This window comes from Salvelinus alpinus, chromosome 32, assembly GCF_045679555.1.
Source record: "Salvelinus alpinus chromosome 32, SLU_Salpinus.1, whole genome shotgun sequence".
Taxonomy (NCBI): domain Eukaryota; kingdom Metazoa; phylum Chordata; class Actinopteri; order Salmoniformes; family Salmonidae; genus Salvelinus; species Salvelinus alpinus.
The window spans coordinates 29,430,139-29,450,900 of NC_092117.1; the positions used below are offsets into that span (position 1 = coordinate 29,430,139).

Genomic DNA, 20,762 nt, shown 5'->3' on the forward strand with positions numbered 1-20,762 from the left:
GGAGAGGGACGGAAGCTATACTGTTACACTGGCAATACTAAAGTGCCTATAAGAACATCCAATAGTCAAAGGTAAATGAAATACAAATCATATAGAGAGAAATTGTCCTATAATTCCTATAATAACTACAACCTAAAACTTCTTACCTGGGAATATTGAAGACTCCTGTTAAAAGGAACCACCAGCTTTCATATGGTCTCATGTTCTGAGCAAGGAACTTAAACATTATCTTTTTCACATGGCACATATTGCACTTTTACTTTCTTCTCCAACACTTTGTTTTTGCATTATTTAAACCAAATTGAACATGTTTCATTTTATTTGAGGCTGAATTGATTTAATGATGTATTATATTAAGTTAAAATAAGTGTTCATTCAGTATTGTTGTAATTGTCATTATTACAATTTATTTATTTATTTTATCGGCCGATTAATCGGTTTCGGCTTTTTTTTGGTCCTCCAATAATCGGTATCGGCGTTGAAAAATCATAATCGGTCGACCTCTAATTTGGTACACATGTTGTCAAGACTCAACATTTCCAATAATATTCATATCAACCACCTGGTGGCACTATAAAGGGCACATGATTATATCTCTTATCTGTTTGACTCGGAGTGCTAAAATTTGACACACATGCTCAGGGAGATGAGTGTTGCTAACCCACGCTATATCTGACAACACTGGCCCGATTTTTACGAAACGTGAATGATGAGTCTTGCCGTAGATATCCGCCATTTAGAAAATATCATTAATTTGCCCAAGGGACGGTAGGGCGCTGCATCATTGGTGGGGGACAACATGTTTACTTTTGCCTTGTTTCTTCATGGAACTTGTCCTTGTCGATAATGCTGACCGAATATATGCTACTTCGGCAGAAATGTTCTCGTTTGTTGACAGAATTGAGTCATTGTACTTTATTGACGTCTAACCAAACCTCACTCCTCTAGTTCTGTTTTGCTTTAGCACACGGTTGCATGACTGCACCAGCCCCCCGAAATAATGTGGCTGAAAGACGTCTAACCAAACCTCACTCCTCTAGTTCTGTTTTGCTTTAGAACCTGGTTACCTGTTGGGAGCGGCACAAACCTCTGGTTCATTTGGTGCATGTCCTCTATGCATAAGGAAGCACATTTCTTAAACTAAAAGCTCCTATATGGGACAAGAAATCAAAACAAAAAAACCTTACTCTGATAACAGCATACGTCATGGAACAGCCCTGGGGTAATGCTAACCTCTCCTCTCCCCCCTCCAGAGTCAGCCTGGAGGCCCCAACATGATGAAGCTGGGCCCCAACATGCTCCAGTCTCTGCCTCCCCCCAACAATTTCAGTGTACAGGCCCAGGGCCCACCTCCCCTGCTCCAGGCCCAGCTCTCTGCTGCCTCCCTGGCCCCGCTCCTCCAGAACCCCCCTCCGCCCCTGCTGTCACAGCTACCACCCAAAGGTAGGGGGCTCTATGATGGTGATTAGTGTTTCTCCGATGCGTTTGCTTTGAGTTGATAACTTGATACTTCTGCAGAAAATAAAGAAATTAGGATTTTTAATGTGTGTTTGCTCCTCCCTCTAGATGTGTTCTCAGGAGGTCTGCTCCAGCCCCCAAGGAGGATGATGCCTCAGCCAGTCAGGCGTCTGGACCCCTCCCCCCGCTTCCCCAACCGCAACGACCGCCCTGAACTCATCCTCAGGACCAAGGATGAACGCAGTCGTGAAAGAGACCGTGAGCGCAGGAGGTCCAGAGAGCGCTCTCCCACACGTAAACGCTCCAGGGACCGTTCTCCGAGACGTGACCGGTCCCCCCGCCGCCCTCGCAGGGTGGTGCCTCGCTATACTGTCCAGTTCTCCAAGTTCAGCCTGGACGGGTGGGTCAGCCATGATGATTGATCACTTTCAGCTTTTGATTTGATACTATCTCTGAGTCAGGGGTCAGTTTACTTTAGAACTTTGTGTCTAGTGAACTGTATATATTCAGGGGGTATTGGAACCTTCTCTGGGCCTTTCCTACAGTTTTCATACAGCTTTCATTCTGTCCCTGTTTCTGATAGTTATAAAGAAAGTGCATATGAGGTCAATTGAGTTTGTATAAAATATGTTTGGTAATTGATCAAAAAAACAGTGTGTTGTAGCTGCATGGAAGCGGATCACAGGTGCTCTTCGTCCATTCTAGAACCATTTGCAGTGACTGTACATTAGGGAGGAAGGTACTATTTTCTCTCCCTGTTCTGACAGAACTATTTCTCTCCCCTCCAGTTCTAACTGTGACATGATGGAGCTGAGGAGACGCTACCAGAGCCTGTACATCCCCAGTGACTTCTTTAATGCTGTGTTCACCTGGGTGGATGGCTTCCCCCTGCAACGACCCTTCCAGTTCGGCAACTACTGTAACTTCCACATCATGCACAAGGAGGTGGACTCTCTGGTCAAAAACACTGCTGTGCTGGACCCACCCGATGCCAACCACACATACAGCGCTAAGGTGGGGTATACACACAGACGGGCTGCATGCAAGTGTACACACACCAGAGTTTCCGTTAGGAAAATGTGGCACCAGACATTTGACCGGCAGCATTTTAATTTACCGGACATTTGAGAAATTTAACGGGCACACATGCATCACTAGCCTATGTCAATCTACTATAGTACAAATGTCTAGTCTACCTATTCTATTTGTCAGCTTGTCGAGAAATAAATAGCCTATTCCAAACAGACTCTGGGACAGTTATGGGATGATAAATCCCAAATTCATCCAACCAGTAGGCCTAGGCTACATTAAAAAACGAAACGTTAAAAAGCAATGAGTCTGGTGCAACAGATCACAATGTTTAGCTCACACTATTATTTCTACACATTATAAGCTATAAGCGCGAATGTTCATACAATAATGCAATTAGCAGGAAAATGTCAAAAGGGCACTGCACGTGAGCGGTTTCATGTGACGAAGTTGAAAATATACCCGTTAGAAAGGCAGAAAAAATTTAAAAACAGCTTCTATCTCAAGGCAATCAGACTGTTAAACAGCCATCACTAACATTGAGTGGCTGCTGCCAACATACTGACTCAAATCTCTAGCCACTTTAATAATAAAAAATTGGATGTAATAAATGTGTCACTTTAAACAATGCCACTTTATATAATGTTTACATACCCTACATTACTCATCTCATATGTACAGTTGATGTAGGAAGTTTACATACACCTTAGCCAAATACATTTAAACTCAGTTTTTCACAATTCCTGACATTTAATCCCAATAACAATTCCCTGTCAGGTCAGTTAGGATCACCACTTTATTTTAAGAATGTGAAATGTCAGAATAATAGTAGAGAGAATGATTTATTTCAGCTTTTATTTCTTTCATCACATTCCCAGTGGGTCAGAAGTTTACATACACTCAATTAGTATTTGGTAGCATTGCCTTTAAATTGTTTAACTTGGGTCAAACATTTTGTGTAGCTTCTCACAATAAGTTGGGTGAATTTTGGCCCGTTCCTCCTGACAGAGCTGGTGTAACTGAGTCAGGTTTGTAGCCCTCCTTGCTCGCACACGTTTTTTCAGTTCTGCTCACAGATTTTCTATAGGATTGAGGTCAGGGCTTTGTGATGGCCACTCCAATACCTTGACTTTGTTGTCCCTAAGCCATTTTGCCACAACTTTGGAAGACCCATTTGCGACCAATCTTTAACTTCCTGACTGATGTCTTGAGATGTTGCTTCAATATATCCACATAATTTACCTCCCTCATGATGCCATCTATTTTGGGAAGTGCACCAGTCCCTCGTGCAGCAAAGCACCCCCACAACATGATGCTGCCACCCCCGTGTTGGGATGGTGTTCTTCGGCTTGCAAGCCTCCCCCTTTTTTCTCCAAACATAACAATGGTCATTATGGCCAAACAGTTCTATTTTTGTTTCATCAGACGAGGACATTTCTCCAAAAAGTACGATCTTTGTCCCCATGTGCAGTTGCTTTTGGCTGGCTTTTTTATGGCGGTTTTGGAGCAGTGGCTTCTTCCTTGCTGAGCGGCCTTTCAGGTTATGTCGATATAGGACTTGTTGTACTGTGGATATAGATACTTTTGTACCTGTTTCCTCCAGCATCTTCACAAGGTCCTTTGCTGCTGTTCTGGGATTGATTTGCACTTTTTGCACAAAAGTACGTTCATCTCTAGGAGACAGAACGCGTCTCCTTCCTGAACGGTATGACGGCTGCGTGGTCCTAGGGTGTTTGTACTTGCTTACTATTGTTTGTACAGATGAACTTGATACCTTCAGGCATTTGGAAATTGCTCCCAAGGATGAACCAGACTTGTGGAGGCCTACAATTTTTTTTCGTGAGGTCTTGGATGATTTCTTTAGATTTTCCCATGATGTCAAACAAAGAGGCACTGAGTTTGAAGGTAGGCCTTGAAATACATCCACAGGTACACTTCCAATTGACTCAAATTATGTCAATTAGCCTATCAGAAGCTTCTAAAGCCATAACATAATTTTCTGGAATTTTCCAAGCTGTTTAAAGGCACAGTTAACTTAGTGTGTTAACTTCTGACCCACTGGAATTGTGATACAGTGAATTATAAGTGAAACAATCTGTCTGTAAACAATTGTTGGAAAAATTACTTGTGTCATGCACAAAGTAGATGTTCTAACTGACTTGCCAAAACTATAGTTTGTTAACAAGACATTTGTGGAGTGGTTGAAAAACAAGTTTTAATGACTCCAACCTAAGTGCATGTAAACTTCCGACTTCAACTGTTTATACTGTACTCTATACCATCTACTGCATCTTGCCTATGCCGTACGGCCATCGGTCATCCATATATTTATATGTACATATTCTCATTCATTCCTTTACACCCGTGTGTGTAAAGTAGTTGTTGTGAAATTGTTAGATTACTTGTTAGATATTACTGCACGGTCGGAACTAGAAGCGCAAGAATTTCGCTACACTCGCATTAACATCTGCTCACCATGTGTATGTGACCAATAAAATTAGATTTGATTTGAAAGAGAGGAGCTCTAATAGGCTACTTTGAAGCAAGGTAAGACATGCCTCATAATATGTATTAAAGATTTTCTAATTGCATACTGCCTCCAGCTCATTGCAAAGTGGTGTGTGACCCGCTGAAGCTTGCCTTCTGTTGCCATTTGATGCCAGGTTGAATCTATTTCCCAGTTGTCTTGAAAGCACCACAAGATGCAGCAGCAGCTCTTGCTGTACGAGTGTGATAAATAAGATGCGTAACCAATATACTGTACACAAGCGCCAATTTAATTCCACTAAATGATGCAAATTAATCTATAGACCGATAAGCATGACCAGTCAAATGTATTTCCATCAATGAAGAGGATATAAAGCAGTCTTCTTCTCCCAGACAATTCGCCGGCAGCAATTTTATTTATCAGGTTTTTTTTTATGCGGACGAAAGCCGGCTATTACTGGCTAACGGAAACCCCGACACGCACACCTGTTCAGCGCTATGTTGTGATACACACACCTAATACCACTTACAGCAATAAGGTAGTCCACACACACAAACGTTCACACCTTGACTTGTCCTGTCTGTTGTCTTGTGTTGAATAGGTGATGTTGCTGGCCAACCCCAGTCTAGAGGAGCTCTACCATAAGTCCTGTGCTCTGGCTGAGGACCCCCAAGAACTTAGAGACGCTTTCCAGCACCCCGCCCGCCTCATCAAGGTCAGTTAGGTGTCAACCACTGGTTCGTACAGTACGTAGTAGTTATGAGTAAGTTGCATAGCTTAGGCTTTTTTTTTTTTTTTTTACTTCTGTTTCTCTTTCCAATTTCTCTGTCCTTCTGTCTCTCTATTTCTCTCTCAGTTCCTGGTGGGGATGCGGGGTAAGGACGAGGCTATGGCCATCGGGGGCCACTGGTCCCCCTCCCTGGATGGAGTGGACCCTGAGAAGGACCCGGCTGTGCTCATAAAGACAGCCATACGCTGTTGTAAGGCCCTCACAGGCATAGACCTGAGTCTCTGCACTCAGTGGTAAGTCCTGCTCTTCTCCTCAACCTCCCTTCTCTCTTTTCTATCTCTGTGGTAATATTATTACCAATATTATTACCAAAAAAACACAAATACCTTCCAACGCTTAATATCGTTATCTGACACTTTGGATGGGTGCTTTTTTTTGTTGGTTTGTTTTTTGGACGTTAATGACTATTATTCTGTCATTTGATTTGCCTCTTAATAATTTTTTGTTTCGCAATATGTCCCGTTGGCTACGGTATGATGACGTCCTGCTTTTCTCCATCTTTGTATATCTATGTGGGCGGATGAATGAGTGATTGATTCTGTGGCTCAAAGAGCAGTCTCCCGGACCAGAAGACACCACAATAACCTTTTTGTGTTGATTTTTTTCCCCCCTTTCATTCTGTTAAATATCTTACATATTTAACTTCTTGCTTTCACTGTCCTGTCCTATGATTCTGTGTCTTCTCTCAAAAACTCTCCCCTCCGAAGTCGTAACAGAGAAATACTGAGCTTTAATTGGCTGAAGGCGAGGGTTGGGGTGGTTTTGGGGGTGTTTTTCTGTCAAATTTACCAAAATGGCCACCGTTACCCTTGACAACCAATGGAGAGCTGCGGACTGGGTTCCGTTATGCTAATTGTGTGTTCTGTGTGTTTGGGGGATACTGTAACAAGTTCAAAAGTCATTTGGGGGAATATAGCCTAGGCTAGCCCTGTTTTTAAGAGATGTGTGTCCCTGACTGGAATGTTTCTTTCCAATGCGCCTTCTTCCTTTGCGACAGGTATCGTTTTGCAGAGATTCGCTATCATCGCCCTGAGGAGACTCACAAGGGGCGGACAGTGCCCGCACATGTGGAGACAGTGGTTTTGTTTCTCCCGGATGTTTGGCATTGTCTTCCTACCCGCTCAGAGTGGGAGGGGCTGTCGCGGGGACTCCGGGAGCAGCTGGCTGAGAAGCTGTCCGCCGAGAGGAAGGAGGCTGATGGAGAACAGGCACTGAACCGCTAATCCCTTTCTTCTCATTTCCCCTGCTTCTCACAGGACCAACACAGGCACAGGATATTCACTAGACACAACAACCCCAGATACACACACTACATATGTTATACACACCTAAATACACACAATGCAGGCAGAATCCTGAACTACCATACCCCCTTTAGGTTCAGTTCCTCTCCTACTGTCCTGCTACCTGCTCCTACCCCCGCCCTACACCCCCACCTGCCCTCACACTCGGCAGACACACAGTGGAAGGAGACTAGGTCGTATCTGATCGATACCGCCGCAACTGGCCAATCAGCTTCCAGCTCTAGAAATGACTCATAATTGGGTACCAAATTGGATATAGCTTAAGTTTTAATTTACTTAATCTGCTTGTGTTATTATCACATTTAATAAAAAATGACCCTGCTTGGAATTGTCTACTTGCAAGTGGGGTGGATAAAATGACATTTGATTCTTTGCTTGGAACCACTGAGGATTCTACTGGAACCTGCAGAGCCAGTTGCGTTGACGTGTGTGTGTTGTAGATTTTGTTTCCTTTTATAATAATTTGTTTACTTCAATATCTGCTGAATTCGAAAGGAGAGAAAAGCCCCTCCCCTAAGTTCTGTCTCTTGTCTGTCCCTGTTTTTGATTGGACTGTATCTAGAGCTTGGTTTGTTCCAGGGCAGTTGGTTTGACATAAGGTTTTCTATGATGTTCTAGAACCTAAACTGAACCAAAAGAATGCAGAATCCAGAACTATCCCTAATCAGAATCCATGTTAGATTAGGATGGCTAGCTAGGGAACTCCATACAGACAGTTAAGCTACACACTGAGTTTGGGGGCACCAGCTTTGAGTTTAACCTGATGAAGCTTCCACTACACAGACCACACCCCCTTTGGAACCTACTGTCATTGATTTACCTTTTTGTGTTCCACAGAACGTGATTGATTGGCCGTTGGGGCGCGGGGGCATTGGTTTTCCGTGGGTTTGATAAAGGTTTTATTATATAGAACTAGAGGGTGGTATCCCTGTGTTACCTACCTACCCACCCTGCAGTAGCAGAGGACTACTTTATCATCCCAGAGCTACTCACTAGGACCAGAGAAACTATCAGAGACACAGGATGTGAACCTTGCTTCTTGCACGGATCAACTTTTTTTTTTTTTACTAGTTAAAACGACAGAAGAAGTGGTGATTTAATGGTTTGCTGTCCCTCTTTCTTTCTTTCTGTCTCGGTTGGATGGTTCTTTCTCAAAGGAGGAAGAGGAGAAGGATGAAGAAGATTCGAAGGAGGTGACCACTCCGACACACTGGGCTAAGCTTGATCCGAAATCAATGAAGGTAGGGTTCTCAAGTATTTGATTGTTGAATAGCCTATACTTGAGAAATGACTGAATATTACTCAGTCAGTACAAAGTGAATTACTTTGACTTTTAAAGACACCTAGCAGATATTTTTATTCAAAGAGATTTACATTACAGTGAGTACATAGTCTACATGTTTTTTGTATGTGTATGGTGATGATCACTGCAGGATATACCATAACTTTGGCGCTAGCGAGTCAGAGGCAGGACCCACATCCTCATCTCTCTAGCCACGCAACTTCACAACCATCTTAACAATAGACTAATCACAAGTCATGACAATGCATTCCTGTCTATAATTAGCTTCTCCACAGGAAGTTTCCTGGTGTGCATATTTTTTTTGTTATGCACTTATGTATTGTGTGGCTCATTCCTGTGTTGACTGACGTGTTGATTGACGTGTTGCTGCGTCGTAAAGTGATACAAAAGAAGCAGCTTCCGCAATCTGCATACTGCTCACTTGCAACGTTTGTTCAGCACAAAATAGTTTGAATCACATTGTATATCCAATCCATATGCAAGAGACATTGTAAATGGGCAAGTTTGTAACTTTTCAACATTTGTCATAATGCCTCATGTTGATCTGACCAACCACCTCTCTCCTCTGTAGGTGAATGACCTTCGTAAGGAGTTAGAGTCCCGCTCCCTGAGCTCTAAGGGGTTAAAGTCCCAGCTGATTGCCCGTCTCACCAAGCAGTTGAAGGTGGAGGAGCAGGTGGAGGAGGCCAAGGAGCCCGAGTTACCGGAGAGCCAGGCCCCGGAGGAGGAGGCTCCTCAACTCATGGAGGAGGACAGAGAGGTACAGGAGGTTAGGGCACTTAAGACTAGTGTATGTACTTATAGACAGAAGCACCAAAGCTGGACAGAGTTAACTGTAGCTAAGTGCTACAGTTAACTGTAGCTAAGTGCTTTTAATGCACTTAGCTACAGTTAACACACTTACCAACAGCATCACTATGGATGGTTTACTAGAATGGATCCACTGATTACTTGTTTCTGATTCTCCATCCCTTCCCTCTGTCTGTCTGTCTGTCCATCAGGAGGAGGAGAGGAAGAAGCAGGAGGAGTTGGAGCGCCAGCGCAGAGAGAAGCGGTACGTCCTGCCAGACGAGCCCACCATCATCGTTCACCCCAACTGGGCGGCCAAGAGCGGAAAGTTTGACTGCAGCGTCATGTCTCTGAGCGTGCTGCTGGACTACAGACTGGAGGACAACAAGGAACACTCCTTCGAGGTGAGACAACACACACATTCAGGACATACACACTTGAACACTCATTTAGATGCCTAGAAGTACAGATTTGCATCAAATATTGCTGTCTTCTCTTTTCTCCAGGTGTCTCTGTTTGCGGAGCTGTTTAATGAGATGCTACAGAGAGACTTTGGCTACAGGATTTTCAAGGCCCTGGCCTCTGTGCCCTGCAAGGATGACAAGAAAGACAAGAAGGTGAAGGCCAAGAAAGAGGCGGTGCAGAAAGAGGCGGTGCCGAAAGAGGCGGGGCAGAAGGGGGAAGTGAAGAAGGGCGAGGAGGAGAACGGAGAGCCGGCGATGAAGAAGGCAAAGGAAGAGGAACAGGAGAGGAAGGTGGGTGGCTCATAGCTCTTGAATGTGAATTGTATTCATATTGACAGTTTTACTAGATCATGAAGCAGTTTACATTGTAGCTTACTTAAAATACAAGCTTACGCCATGATTCAAATGCTTGGATTTTCAAACGACCTACTAGTTCCAATTTGTGCCTGTCATGTATTTTCCTAACCCAGGAGGATGGCGAGGAGGGGGGTGAGAAGGAGGGCAAGGAGGGGGGTGAGAAGGAGGGTGAGGAGGGGGGTGAGAAGGAGGGCAAGGATGGGGGTGAGGAGGGGGGTGAGAAGGAAGAGAAGGAGGTGCTGAAAAAGGAGGAGTCTATAGAGGAGAAGGAGGAGGATGAGAGCAACAACACCAATGCTGAGGAGTACGACCCTCTGGAGGCCGAAGACGACGACGATGAAGATGGTACACATGATAATCCTGTCCTCTCATTCTGCACTGACACGCTCCTCTCCTGCCTTCTCATTCTGCACTGACACGCTCCTCTCCTGTCCTCTCATTCTGCACTGACACGCTCCTCTCCTGCCTTCTCATTCTGCACTGACACGCTCCTCTCCTGTCCTCTCATTCTGCACTGACACGCTCCTCTCCTGTCCTCTCATTCTGCACTGGCACTTTCCTCTCCTGTCCTCTCATTCTGCACTGACACGCTCCTCTCCTGCCTTCTCATTCTGCACTGACACGCTCCTCTCCTGCCTTCTCATTCTGCACTGACACGCTCCTCTCCTGTCCTCTCATTCTGCACTGACACGCTCCTCTCCTGTCCTCTCATTCTGCACTGGCACTTTCCTCTCCTGTCCTCTCATTCTGCACTGACACGCTCCTCTCCTGCCTTCTCATTCTGCACTGACACGCTCCTCTCCTGTCCTCTCATTCTGCACTGACACGCTCCTCTCCTGTCCTCTCATTCTGCACTGGCACTTTCCTCTCCTGTCCTCTCATTCTGCACTGACACGCTCCTCTCCTGCCCTCTCATTCTGCACTGACACGCTCCTCTCCTGTCCTCTCATTCTGCACTGACACGCTCCTCTCCTGTCCTCTCATTCTGCACTGGCACTTTCCTCTCCTGTCCTCTCATTCTGCACTGACACGCTCCTCTCCTGCCCTCTCATTCTGCACTGACACGCTCCTCTCCTGTCCTCTCATTCTGCACTGACACGCTCCTCTCCTGTCCTCTCATTCTGCACTGGCACTTTCCTCTCCTGTCCTCTCATTCTGCACTGACACGCTCCTCTCCTGCCCTCTCATTCTGCACTGACACGCTCCTCTCCTGCCCTCTCATTCTGCACTGACACGCTCCTCTCCTGTCCTCTCATTCTGCACTGGCACTTTCCTCTCCTGTCCTCTCATTCTGCACTGACACGCTCCTCTCCTGCCTTCTCATTCTGCACTGACACGCTCCTCTCCTGTCCTCTCATTCTGCACTGACACGCTCCTCTCCTGTCCTCTCATTCTGCACTGGCACTTTCCTCTCCTGTCCTCTCATTCTGCACTGACACGCTCCTCTCCTGTCCTCTCATTCTGCACTGACACGCTCCTCTCCTGCCTTCTCATTCTGCACTGACACGCTCCTCTCCTGCCTTCTCATTCTGCACTGACACGCTCCTCTCCTGCGCTGTCATTCTGCACTGACACTTTCCTCTCCTGCCCTCTCATTCTCCACTGACACTTTCCTCTCCTGCCCTCTCATTCTGCACTGACACGCTCCTCTCCTGCCTTCTCATTCTGCACTGACACTTTCCTCTCCTGTCCTCTCATTCTGCACTGACACTTTCCTCTCCTTTCCTCTCATTCTGCACTGACACTTTCCTCTCCTGTCCTCTCATTCTGCACTGGCACTTTCCTCTCCTGTCCTCTCATTCTGCACTGGCACTTTCCTCTCCTGTCCTCTCATTCTGCACTGGCACTTTCCTCTCCTGTCCTCTCATTCTGCACTGACACTTTCCTCTCCTGTCCTCTCATTCTGCACTGACACTTTCCTTTCCTCTCATTCTGCACTGGCACTTTCCTCTCCTGCGCTCTCATTCTGCACTGGCACTTTCCTCTCCTGCGCTGTCATTCTGCACTGACACGCTCCTCTCCTGCCCTCTCATTCTCCACTGACACTTGCCTCTCCTGTCCTCTCATTCTGCACTGACGCGCTCCTCTCCTGCCCTCTCTCAGATAAAGACGATGAGGACTCTAACGGCAGGGACAGGAGAGACGACATGAAGTCCAAAGAGGGGTCCTCTAAAGACAAGGAGAAGAAGCAGATGGTGACCTACAACAAGGACCTGCTCATGGCCTTTGTCTACTTTGACCAGAGCCACTGTGGCTACCTGCTGGAGAAAGACCTGGAGGACATCATGTACACACTGGGGTTACATCTGTCCAGAGCCCAGGTATATACACACACACACTGGGGTTACATCGTTCCAGAGCCCAGGTATATACACACACTGGGGTTACATCTGTCCAGAGCCCAGGTATATACACACACACACTGGGGTTACATCTGTCCAGAGCCCAGGTATATACACACACTAGGGTTACATCTGTCCAGAGCCCAGGTATATACACACACACACACTGGGGTTACATCTGTCCAGAGCCCAGGTATATACACACACTGGGGTTACATCGTTCCAGAGCCCAGGTATATACACACACTGGGGTTACATCGTTCCAGAGCCCAGGTATATACACACACTAGGGTTACATCTGTCCAGAGCCCAGGTATATACACACACTGGGGGTTACATCTGTCCAGAGCCCAGGTATACACACACTGGGGTTACATCTGTCCAGAGCCCAGGTATATACACACACTAGGGTTACATCTGTCCAGAGCCCAGGTATATACACACACTAGGGTTACATCGTTCCAGAGCCCAGGTATATACACACACTAGGGTTACATCTGTCCAGAGCCCAAGTATATACACACTGGGGTTACATCTGTCCAGAGCCCAGGTATATACACACACACACTGGGGTTACATCTGTCCAGAGCCCAGGTATATACACACACTGGGGTTACATCTGTCCAGAGCCCAGGTATATACACACACACACACTAGGGTTACATCTGTCCAGAGCCCAGGTATATACACACACTGGGGTTACATCTGTCCAGAGCCCAGGTATATACACACACTGGGGTTACATCTGTCCAGAGCCCAGGTATATACACACTGGGGTTACATCGTTCCAGAGCCCAGGTATATACACACACTGGGGTTACATCGTTCCAGAGCCCAGGTATATACACACTGGGGTTACATCTGTCCAGAGCCCAGGTATACACACACACACACACACAGGGGCTTATACCTGTCTAGAGCTGAAGGTTACAGTGTTACCCTTTAAAAAAATATTTGTCACAATATATGTGAGTGATAATTAGTTGGCCCTTATAATGTTGATTAACTTGCAGGTAAAGAAGTTGTTGAACAAGCCGGTGGTAAGAGAGTCGTGTTACTACCGTAAACTAACGGACGCAGCTAAAGACGAGGCTGCTCCTTCCTTCAGTGAAGGCCTGCTGGACAACCTGCTAGGTGAGTGAAGGAGACACTGGAGTGGGTTAATAGTTCTCTTTATGACTCGTCTCAAAGCATTTTAAAGCTTCACTAATGTTGAACAGAATAATCTATTCCTTCACCAGTGATCTAGGTAAATATCTAACATAGTAAGAACTGACGTAGTGTGGTTTATTTTGAGTCCTACACTTTCGATTCTTTCCCTCCACCTCTCTCTCTTTCTTTCTACCTCTCCCCTTGTTTTCCCTATTTCTCCCCCCCTCAGGTAACCGTGCGTTGCTGCCCATGTTTGTGTCTCGTGGCCAGGCAGCGCAAGCGGAGGCTAGTGAGTCAGGAGGCAGCAGTCTGATAGTGTATAATGGAGCCATGGTGGATGTGGGCAGCATGATGCAGAAACTGGACAAGAGTGAGAAGGCCAGGGAGGAGATTGAGCAGAAACTAATGGTGCAGGACTCCAAAATGGGTAGGACAATCCACTTATCTCCAACACAATCCTAACTTAAAAACACCAAATTCAAACTTTAATCAACTCTCCTATTGACGTCAATAGTGTGTCTCAAGTTAGGATTCAGACCTAATATTTGTAGTAGTTCAACTAGAAGTACAGCATTTTGTTCCTTTATTCAAGGTGGTGGCAATACTACTCCTTTCTCTCGCTTGCTCACTCGCTCTCGGAAAACTTCTTGTGGAAATGTCTTGAAATTTAAATAAACATTGACAATGCATAAGGTTCTTGAATTTGAAGTAAACCTAGACATTGAGATTTTAAATACATTTTCTCATTAATTTGTGTGTGTGTTCCAGTCGAGGACACCAAGCAGATCCTCCAGCTGGTATCTGCTAATAGAGTCCTGTCTAAAGATCTGGAGGAGGTGAAGGGAACCCTGGGCCAGACAGAGAACAACCTCAGGACCACAGAGGAACAGAACACGGTCTACCACAACCAGCTTAGCAAGACACTTAACAACCTGGGCAATGCCATGAATGAACTTCAGGTAGTCCTCAAGAAGGTACGATTGATTGACTGTTTGACTGATTTATTCGTAGACATGAGCGGCGCTCCTAGTGGCCAGGGACTTTAATGCAGGCTAACTTAAATCAGTTTTAGCAAATTTTTACCAGCATGTCACATGTGCAACCTGGGAAAAATAAATCCTAGACCACCTTTACTCCACACACAGAGATGCATACAAATCTCTCCCCCGCCCTTCATTTGGCAAATCTGACCACAATTCTATCCTCTTGATTCCTGCTTACAAGCAAAAACTAAAGCAGGAAGTACCAATGACTTGCTCAATACGGAAGTGGTCAGATGACGCAGATACATCCCAACCAGAAGCCATGGATTACAGGCAACATCCACATCGAGCTAAAGGCTAGAGCTGCTGCTTTCAAGGAGCGGGAGACTAATCCGGACGCTTATAAGAAATCCTGCTATGCCCTCAGACGAACCATCAAACAAGCAAAGCGTCAATATAGGATTAAGATTGAATCCTACTACACCGGCTCTGACGCTCGTCGGATGTGACAGGGCTTAAAAACTATTACTGACTACAAACGGAAACCCAGATGCGAGCTGCCTAGTGACGTGAGCCTACCAGACGAGCGAAATGCCTTTTTATGCTTGCTTCGAGGCAAGCAACACTGAAGCATGCATGAGAGCACCAGCTGTTCTGGATAACTGTGTGATAACGCTCTCGATAGCCGATGTGAACAAAACCTTTAAACAGGTCAACATTCACAAAGCCGCTGGGCCAGACAGATTACCAGGACTTGTACTCAAAGCATGCACGGACCAATTGTCAAGTGTCTTCACTGACATTTTCAACCTCTCCCTGACCGAGTCTGTAATACCTACATGTTTCAAGCAGACCACCATAGTCCCTGTGCCCAAAGGTAACCTGCCTAAATGATTACCGCCCCGTGGCACTCACGTCGGTAGCCATGAAGTGCTTTGAAAGGCTGGTCATTGCTCACATCAACAGCATTCTCCCGGACACCCACTTCAATTTGCATACTGCCCCAACAGATCCACAGATGACACAATCTCAATCGCACTCCACACCGCCCTTTCTCACCTGGACAAAAGGAACACCTATGTGAGAATGTTGTTCATCGACTACAGCTCAGCGTTCAACACCATATTGCCCACGAAGCTCATCACTAAGCTAAGGACTCTGGGACTAAACACCTCCCTCTGCAACTGGATCCAGCCCCCAGGTGGTAAGAGTAGGCAACCACAAGTCTGCCACGCTGATCCTTAACACTGGGGTGTGTACTTAGTCCCCTTCTGTATTCCCTGTTCACCCACGACTGCGTGGTCAAACACGACTCCAACACCATCAAGTTTGCTGACGACAACCGTGTTAGGCCTGATCACCGACAACGATGATATGGCCTATAGGGAGGAGGTCAGAGAACTGGCAGGGTGGTGCGAGGACAACAACCTCTCCCTCAATGTGAGCAAGACAAAGGAGCTGATTGTGGACTACAGGAAAAGGCGGGCCGAACAGGCCCCCATTAACATCGATGGGGCTGTAGTGGAGTCCGCATCACCAACAAACTATCATGGTCCAAACATACCAAGACAGTCGTGAAGAGGGCACGACAAAACCTTTTCCCCATCAGGAGAGTGAAAAGATTTGGCATGGGTCCTCAGCTCCCCAAAAGATTCTACAGCTGCACCATCGAGAGCATCCTGACCAGTTGCATCACGCCTGGTATGGCAACTGCTCGGCATCTGTGACCGTAAGGTGCTACAGAGAGTAGTGTGAACGGCCCAGTACATTACTGGGGCCAAGCTTCCTGCCATCCAGGACCTATATAATAGGCGGTGTGGCGCATGTGGCAAATAAAGTTTGATTTGGTTTTAAATGGTAATTATTCGTTACGTAAAAGAGAGAAAGAAAGAACCTTACTGTTGCTGCATTTGGTTAGTTGTTAATGGGAGATTTGCATTACATTTCGAGTTACGTTAGATGATCTTGATTTACGTTTATTTGGGTAAAAACATATACAGCTAGATATATACTGAACAAAAATATGAACGCAAATTACAACAATTTCAAAGATTTTACAGTTACAGTTCATATAAGGAAATCAGTCAATTGAAATGAATTCATTAGGCCCTAATCTATGGAGTTCACATGACTGGGAATACAGATATGCATCTGTTGGTAACAGAAACCTTCTTTAAAAAAAAAAATGGGCCTCAGGATCTCATCACGGTATCTCTGTGCATTCAAATTGCTATCAATAAAATGAAATTGTGTTCGTTGTTCTGTAGCTTATGCTTGCCCATACCATAACCCCACCGCTACCATGGGGCACTGTTCACAACATTGACATCAGCAAACCGCTTGCTAACACGACGCCATACATGTGGTCTACGGTTGTGAGGCCTGAACATTTTGCCAAATACTCTAAAACAATGTTGGAGGTGGCTTATAGTAGAGAAATGGACATTCAATTCTCTGGCAACAGCTCTGGGGGACATTCCTGCAGTCAGCATTCTAATTGCACGTTCCCTCAACTTGTGTGGCATTGTGTTTGTGCAAAATAGCACATTTTAGTGGCCATTTATTGTCCCTAGCAAAAGGTGCACCTGTGTAATGATCATGATATGCCACACCTATCAGGTGGATGGATAATCTTGGCAAAGGATAAATTCTTACTAACAGGGATGTAAATAAATTTGTACACAGAATTTGAGCGAAATAAGCTTTTTTATGTGTGGAAAATGTCTGGGATCTTTTATTCCAGCTCATTAAACATGGGACCAGCACTACATGTTGCGTTAATATTTTTGTTCAGTGTAGTTTGTATATCCAGAGAAACACTAGTTTCCAAAGTGGTCCTCTATGGTAAAGTTTTTGTGATAAAGGATTTGTGATATAATCAGCTGTGTGATGAGACAAAAGTACTCGTTGTACAAGTTCGAAGCTTCACTGTTACGTAATGCATTGATAAGCAGTACAGCTATAATGTGGACTTTTCATAAAGAAATCATTAGCTTGTCCAATACCGCCAAAGGTTGTTCTGTTTTTGTATGTTGAAATGAACTGAGGAATTCTTGTTTCTCTCATTCCAGGACGTTCCCACAGAAGCCACCCCTGACCAAATATCCCAAACAACTAATGGTTCAGACGAAGTAATGAAGGAGTTGGACAGTGAGTGAGTTGCCTAATCGGACACATTTCTTATGAGCCTTGTAAATATGCGCTAAAAACAAGCATCATTTGATTGAGTTTCATTTGGACCCATGGTTGTTGTTTTCCCCCACCAGGACCATATATAGATTCTCATTGTTTGAATCCTAAATGGCACTCTATTTCCTTTGTATTTCATTGCTTTTGATTGGAACCTATAGTGCTCTAGTCAAAGTAGTGTACTATATAGGGAATATAGTTCCATTTGGGACAGGCATTCACTTAATTGGTTCTAATGTTTTCATGTAACCTCACTGTTTTCACCTGAAAAGAAGAAATATGTTTAATTGGTTTGATATCAATTACAGTTTGATTCTCTGTTATTATAATGCATTCTAAAAGTGATATTTAAAAAAAGATTTTTGTTAGAAATTGTGTGCATGGCATTGTGAAGTGCTTCTTTGTTTACGGTATTAGTTTTAGATTTCAGTAGCTTCCTCAATTGATGATGATCATTTGAATGTTTTGTTTAATTCTGTATTGCCCGTTCATTGCCTTGCCCAAATAGTACCATCACGTTGATCCCAGTATGTGTGACTTGTACAGGGTTCTCTCCAGGATTTTTTAACAAGGTTGTACTGCTGAGTATGGCGGCGGGGGGGGGGCAGATTTTTGCTTTTTTTAACACCTCGAACTGCCATTTTCTGTAATCAAGAGAGAGAGAAAATTGGCTTAAATTATAACAAATAAAGATAATTTACATAATGGCGCAACCAGTCCACAAGGTGGCACAGCACCCCTCTTACATTCTTAGGGGAGAACCCTGGTTGTACGTACTTCTAATTAGCAATAATGGTGTTATTTATGTTAGTGGATTCATAAAAAATATATTTAAAATAAATAAACAATGATATTTGAAGGGGAGGAATCAGGGATTAGGACCTTGAAGAAACTGTTTTTGATGAGTCAACAGAATTGCTTTATCACATGTTCCTCCTCTTCTCTTTTAACTCTGTTCTTCTGACGGCTGATCATAAAACTCATTAGTTATTCTGTATTTTCTACTGTTATTCTTTGTAACTGACTGGCTGCCATTGTTCTGAGACATGAGTCGTATTCATTAGGGAACAACGTAGCAAAGCGTTTTGAAACGGAACACGAAAATGAGTTTCTTATTGTACGTTCAGATAGTATCTCCCCGTTTCGGCCCGGTTGCTTCCGTTTGGTGCCCAATAAATACGACCATAGTTTTGCATGCAGCTCCTTATGTGAAACCTCAGTCTCTGAGGCCTATTCCAGTAACAAGCTTGTTTTATCCCAGGAGTTGTGAGACCATGGTAGTGTTATGTCCATGTTGGGATTGTTTAGTGTTTTTGTTTATTGTAAAGGGAAGTAAATGCATAGCCAAACCATAAACTGACTGTCTCCACTAACATCAAAAGAAATGCAGCCTCAGGTCTGGTCCTGCCTTTTGACCACAGATATAATGGTTCTGATTCTAGACTAAAACCATATGAGAATACTACTGGAGTTCTGTTGTAAAATTCTGGATGTTCTAGAAGTGCTGTGTTTTCTGTTATTGGGTTATTGTAGAACTGTGAGGAGCTATGATTCTGTCCCTCTCTTCTCAGATGAAGGTTGTGCAACAGGGATGATGATGGTGATGAATTCCTGGATGAGAGCAAAACTTGAGAAATGAGCCCAAAGCAGCCTACTGCATTCAATTTTTCTATTGAAAATTGACTATGGTTGTCCTGTGCAGAATTAAAAGTGGTCAATTTTATTGTTTTATTGCCTTTTTGTCCTGTATCTTTAGAGCCTTTTTGTGTGTAAAAACAAAAACAAACGTCTACTAGATATTTTGATTAACATTGATATACAAATGCTTATTAATATTGCAATGAAAGGTAGAAACGTATGGAAAATGCTAATTGGCTAGAAATGTATTTAAATTATTATATAGGTGTATAATTCTGCATGTGATGTCTGTGTTAGAGATTTAGAATCTAGAAAGGTGTAATAGACTGAATATACCACCAGGAGGCAACAGTAGATAATCATAGATGTTTTTCCACTTTTGAACCCTGTGAGCAAGTTTGCAGTGGCTCACCCTGACCCATCCTATAGCACTCCTTTAGAAAGGAAAGACTACAAGGACACAGCTGACGTTTAGACCAACCTTAACCTCATTTTAATACATTCTGAAATGACATATCGGTTTGGGTGTCAGGCATGTCCTTAGACGAATCAATCAGAAATGGTGTCCTGGAGGTTCGAGGTCAGGACTCCAGGTGTAACCGAGAACACATAACAAGACATTGGTTTCAGCTTCATTGTTTATGGCAGAGTAACCCCAAACTCCAGGGGTGCACTTTCTTAGTTTTTGCCCAGGCTCTACACGGTTGCCTAGTTAAATAAATAAAAATACACTGTTGATTCAAATAATGTTGATTATTTGAATCAGTTGTGTAGTGCTAGGGCAAAAACCAAAATGGGCACCGGGGGGGGGCTCCAGGGCCAAGTTTGGGAAACCCTGGTCTATGGTAACGTCTACCTCTGGGAATAGACAATACAGTGACACGTGTAGGATTGTTTCCTGTCGGTGTGGCCAGCGTTCAGCTCTCTGGGAAGCCAGTGAGACATTTCTGAACTTCTCTCTGTCCGCCATTCACGAAGGTCACCTCAAACCTCTCAGGTATTTAACATTTCAGGGGTCCACTGTTAACTGAAACGATGACCTTTTTGTTTCGTCTCACAGATATTTACGCATAGAAAACTTTTCAGATGCTCAGGATTTCAGAAAATTCTCTCTGTACTGCATAAGCTCATTGTATGAAGGATTTCACCCAATTTTTCCCAAATGGTGGGAAGAGACCACTGGTGGTGGGTTGCAGCTGACTCCTTTTTAGTCACAGACTGGATCCTGGCTAGAACAGTTGTATTTCTTACATGGTGGGTCACAAGAAGACATTTTTATTTAAGAAGATAGACCTGTTTGTGTGAACTTTTGACTTAGCAGGAAATGTCTCTACATTTTGTTGCCATTTATTCGACAGCTCTATGTAATTTCCTAGGGAACAGTCAGAGGAACAATGACTATCCTAAATCCATCAGTATATTATGTGACTGCCTGTCAGGGCTTTTGTCCCCTCTGTCCTGGTCTGAATGGGTAGC

General features: G+C 44.5%; 1 protein-coding gene across 14 annotated transcripts in view; it reads left to right on the forward strand.

Moving 5' to 3' along the window:
• LOC139562214 (cell division cycle and apoptosis regulator protein 1-like) overlaps positions 1-19,376 on the forward strand; it is a 31,612-nt gene extending 12,236 nt beyond the window's left edge. For 11 of the 14 annotated variants that reach the window (XM_071379689.1, XM_071379688.1, XM_071379692.1 and 8 more), the window contains 17 exons: positions 1,254-1,443; positions 1,567-1,858; positions 2,247-2,472; positions 5,577-5,690; positions 5,832-5,998; positions 6,763-6,973; positions 8,227-8,310; positions 8,944-9,141; positions 9,374-9,565; positions 9,668-9,916; positions 10,096-10,327; positions 12,086-12,303; positions 13,338-13,458; positions 13,706-13,903; positions 14,245-14,450; positions 17,531-17,609; positions 19,220-19,376. In XM_071379689.1, coding sequence (XP_071235790.1) covers positions 1,254-1,443; positions 1,567-1,858; positions 2,247-2,472; positions 5,577-5,690; positions 5,832-5,998; positions 6,763-6,973; positions 8,227-8,310; positions 8,944-9,141; positions 9,374-9,565; positions 9,668-9,916; positions 10,096-10,327; positions 12,086-12,303; positions 13,338-13,458; positions 13,706-13,903; positions 14,245-14,450; positions 17,531-17,609; positions 19,220-19,287 — 3,045 coding nt within the window. In that variant the 3' untranslated portion in view covers positions 19,288-19,376. Of the gene's footprint in view, positions 1-1,253; positions 1,444-1,566; positions 1,859-2,246; positions 2,473-5,576; positions 5,691-5,831; positions 5,999-6,762; positions 6,974-8,226; positions 8,311-8,943; positions 9,142-9,373; positions 9,566-9,667; positions 9,917-10,095; positions 10,328-12,085; positions 12,304-13,337; positions 13,459-13,705; positions 13,904-14,244; positions 14,451-17,530; positions 17,614-19,219 lie in introns of all 14 variants that reach the window. The other 3 variants (XM_071379691.1, XM_071379701.1, XM_071379696.1) reach the window with 2 other exon arrangements.
• Positions 19,377-20,762: the final 1,386 nt, after the last annotated feature.